Here is a 2,139-nt window from a genome sequence, read left to right on the forward strand (position 1 = left end):
GAGCTCGGGCACAACCTGGGTATTCAGCACGACCACTCGGCCTGCATGTGTAAGGATAGGCACTTTTGCCTCATGCATGAAAATATCACTAAACAAAGTGGCTTCAGCAACTGTAGTTCTGACTACTTCTACCACTTCCTTCGTGAACACAAAGGGGCCTGCCTATTTAACAAGCCGTGGCACAAAGGCCGCAAGCGTAGGGATCCCAGCTGTGGAAATGGTGAGGTAGAGGAACCAGAGGAGTGTGACTGTGGTTCTGCTTGTGATCAAAACCCATGCTGTGACTCGAACTGTAAACTGAAGGAAAATGCACAGTGTAGTGAAGGACTCTGCTGTGCTTCGTGTCAACTTAAACTGATGGGAAACCCTTGCCGTGACGCTGAGCATCAATGTGACCTCACAGAATATTGTGATGGTACATCTGCCTCATGCCCTGAAGACAGGACTATGCAAGATGGCTCAATTTGTAATGACAAGTACCTTTGTCTTCAAGGTGTGTGTGTAGACCCTAACATTCAGTGTGCGAAGGTATTTGGGGATGGTGCACAATCTGCATCACGGGCCTGTTACAGTTTAATAAATGGAAAAGGGGACCGGTTTGGAAACTGTGGCTGTTCTCGTGTAAGTGATAACGACTATGTTAGATGTACAGGTGAAGATGTATTGTGTGGGAAACTTGTATGTACAGGTATTGAATTGTTACCAACAACCGAATCCCACCGTACAATGATCCAGGTCCCTCTTCAACATGAGTGGTGCTGGAGCTTAGATGCCTTTACCAATGTTGACATCCCTGATGAAGGCGATGTGTTGAGTGGCACTTACTGTGGTCCACGGAAAGTCTGCTTGAATTTCTCTTGCACAGATTATAGCTCGGTCTCGCTTGCCTGTGATCCAGAGACAACGTGTAATAAGAAAGGAGTTTGTAATGATTTAGGGCACTGTCACTGTGAATCTGGGTATGCCCCACCTGACTGCACAACTGCAGGACAAGGGGGTAGTGTGGACAGTGGCCCTGCTGGTAAGCCAACTGAACCATTGCCCCCACAAGAGGGACCTCAAAATGTTACCACTACGAAACAGGAAGAATTTACTATAGATGTAATTGTATTATTCGTCATCATACTTTTAATACTTCTAATATCAGGTATGCTTATTTGCTTCATGGGGCTTCATAAAAAACCACCAAAAGCTGAAGAGGCTCCTCCTCCACCAGCAGAGGCTCCATCACCAGCCCCAGAAAAGCCAGAAGAGGCTGTGGAAGAGGCTGCTGTGGAAGAAGAGGCAGGAGAAGGAGAAGGAGAAGGAGAAGGAGAAGAGGAAGAAGGGGAAGAGGAAGAGGGAGAAGAAGAGGAGGACTGAGAGAAGCCAAATATGTCAAACTCCTCAAGCACTGATTGGGAATGAGAGGTTCAGTGAAGCAAAGGTCAAGTAGAAATAAATGACTCCATTGGCTCTGCCTTGGACTCTAAAGTCTATAAAAATATACTAATGTGGAAGGAGGAATTCTTCCATTTTTATTATTCACTTTAGTAATTAAGTTTACATTTATTTAATATACTCAATGTCTTAGTATCTTTTGCTTTTTCACATTTCATTCAACTCTTAAAATGCATCTTTGGACGTTAATGTCCTTAATTCTTTGGGCCTATTTTTTTCAGTCACCAGAAACTGGTTGTCAGTACATGCTATCTTCCATTAAGTTGTCTGACATGCAGAACTACACATACTTGCATTTATTACTACCACTGGGATTTTCATTTTAAGAAACAACTACTTATTATGTGAGGACAGTTGTTTATGTGGTTGATTAATCTAACTTGCCCTATAAATGTGCATTCATGAAAAGGTTTTTAAATCCAAAAATAAATAAAACCCTATTCATATTAGACATCTCTTCCGGTGCTGTGTGGTGTAGTTACTGAGGTCACTTTGTTCTGGGGCTCTCTGGGCAGGGAGCTATATCTGGTAAGGGAGAAGACCCTGATTGCCCTTGGGTGAAGAGACCAGCACTGAGTTCACCCACTTTGTAAATCTGGCAGATGTTTAACATGATGTATGTATATTCCATAATTACTTCTCAGCATTTCTAGGTGTTTCCTACAGCCATACTCTTTTTTACCTAAAACATTTTTTTTT

The 2,139-nt window shown here is 42.9% G+C and overlaps 1 protein-coding gene across 1 annotated transcript in view; it reads left to right on the plus strand.

Annotated features, from left to right (window-relative positions):
* The window catches only part of LOC105825604 (disintegrin and metalloproteinase domain-containing protein 1b-like), a 16,964-nt gene extending 15,602 nt beyond the window's left edge, over positions 1 to 1,362 (plus strand). Inside the window, exon 2 of the mRNA XM_012663443.1 lies at positions 60 to 1,362. Coding sequence (XP_012518897.1) covers positions 60 to 1,362 — 1,303 coding nt within the window. The remainder of the gene's footprint in view (positions 1 to 59) is intronic.
* Positions 1,363 to 2,139: the final 777 nt, after the last annotated feature.

Source organism: Propithecus coquereli, unplaced genomic scaffold, assembly GCF_000956105.1.
Source record: "Propithecus coquereli isolate 6110/MARCELLA unplaced genomic scaffold, Pcoq_1.0 Scaffold81, whole genome shotgun sequence".
Classification (NCBI taxonomy): domain Eukaryota; kingdom Metazoa; phylum Chordata; class Mammalia; order Primates; family Indriidae; genus Propithecus; species Propithecus coquereli.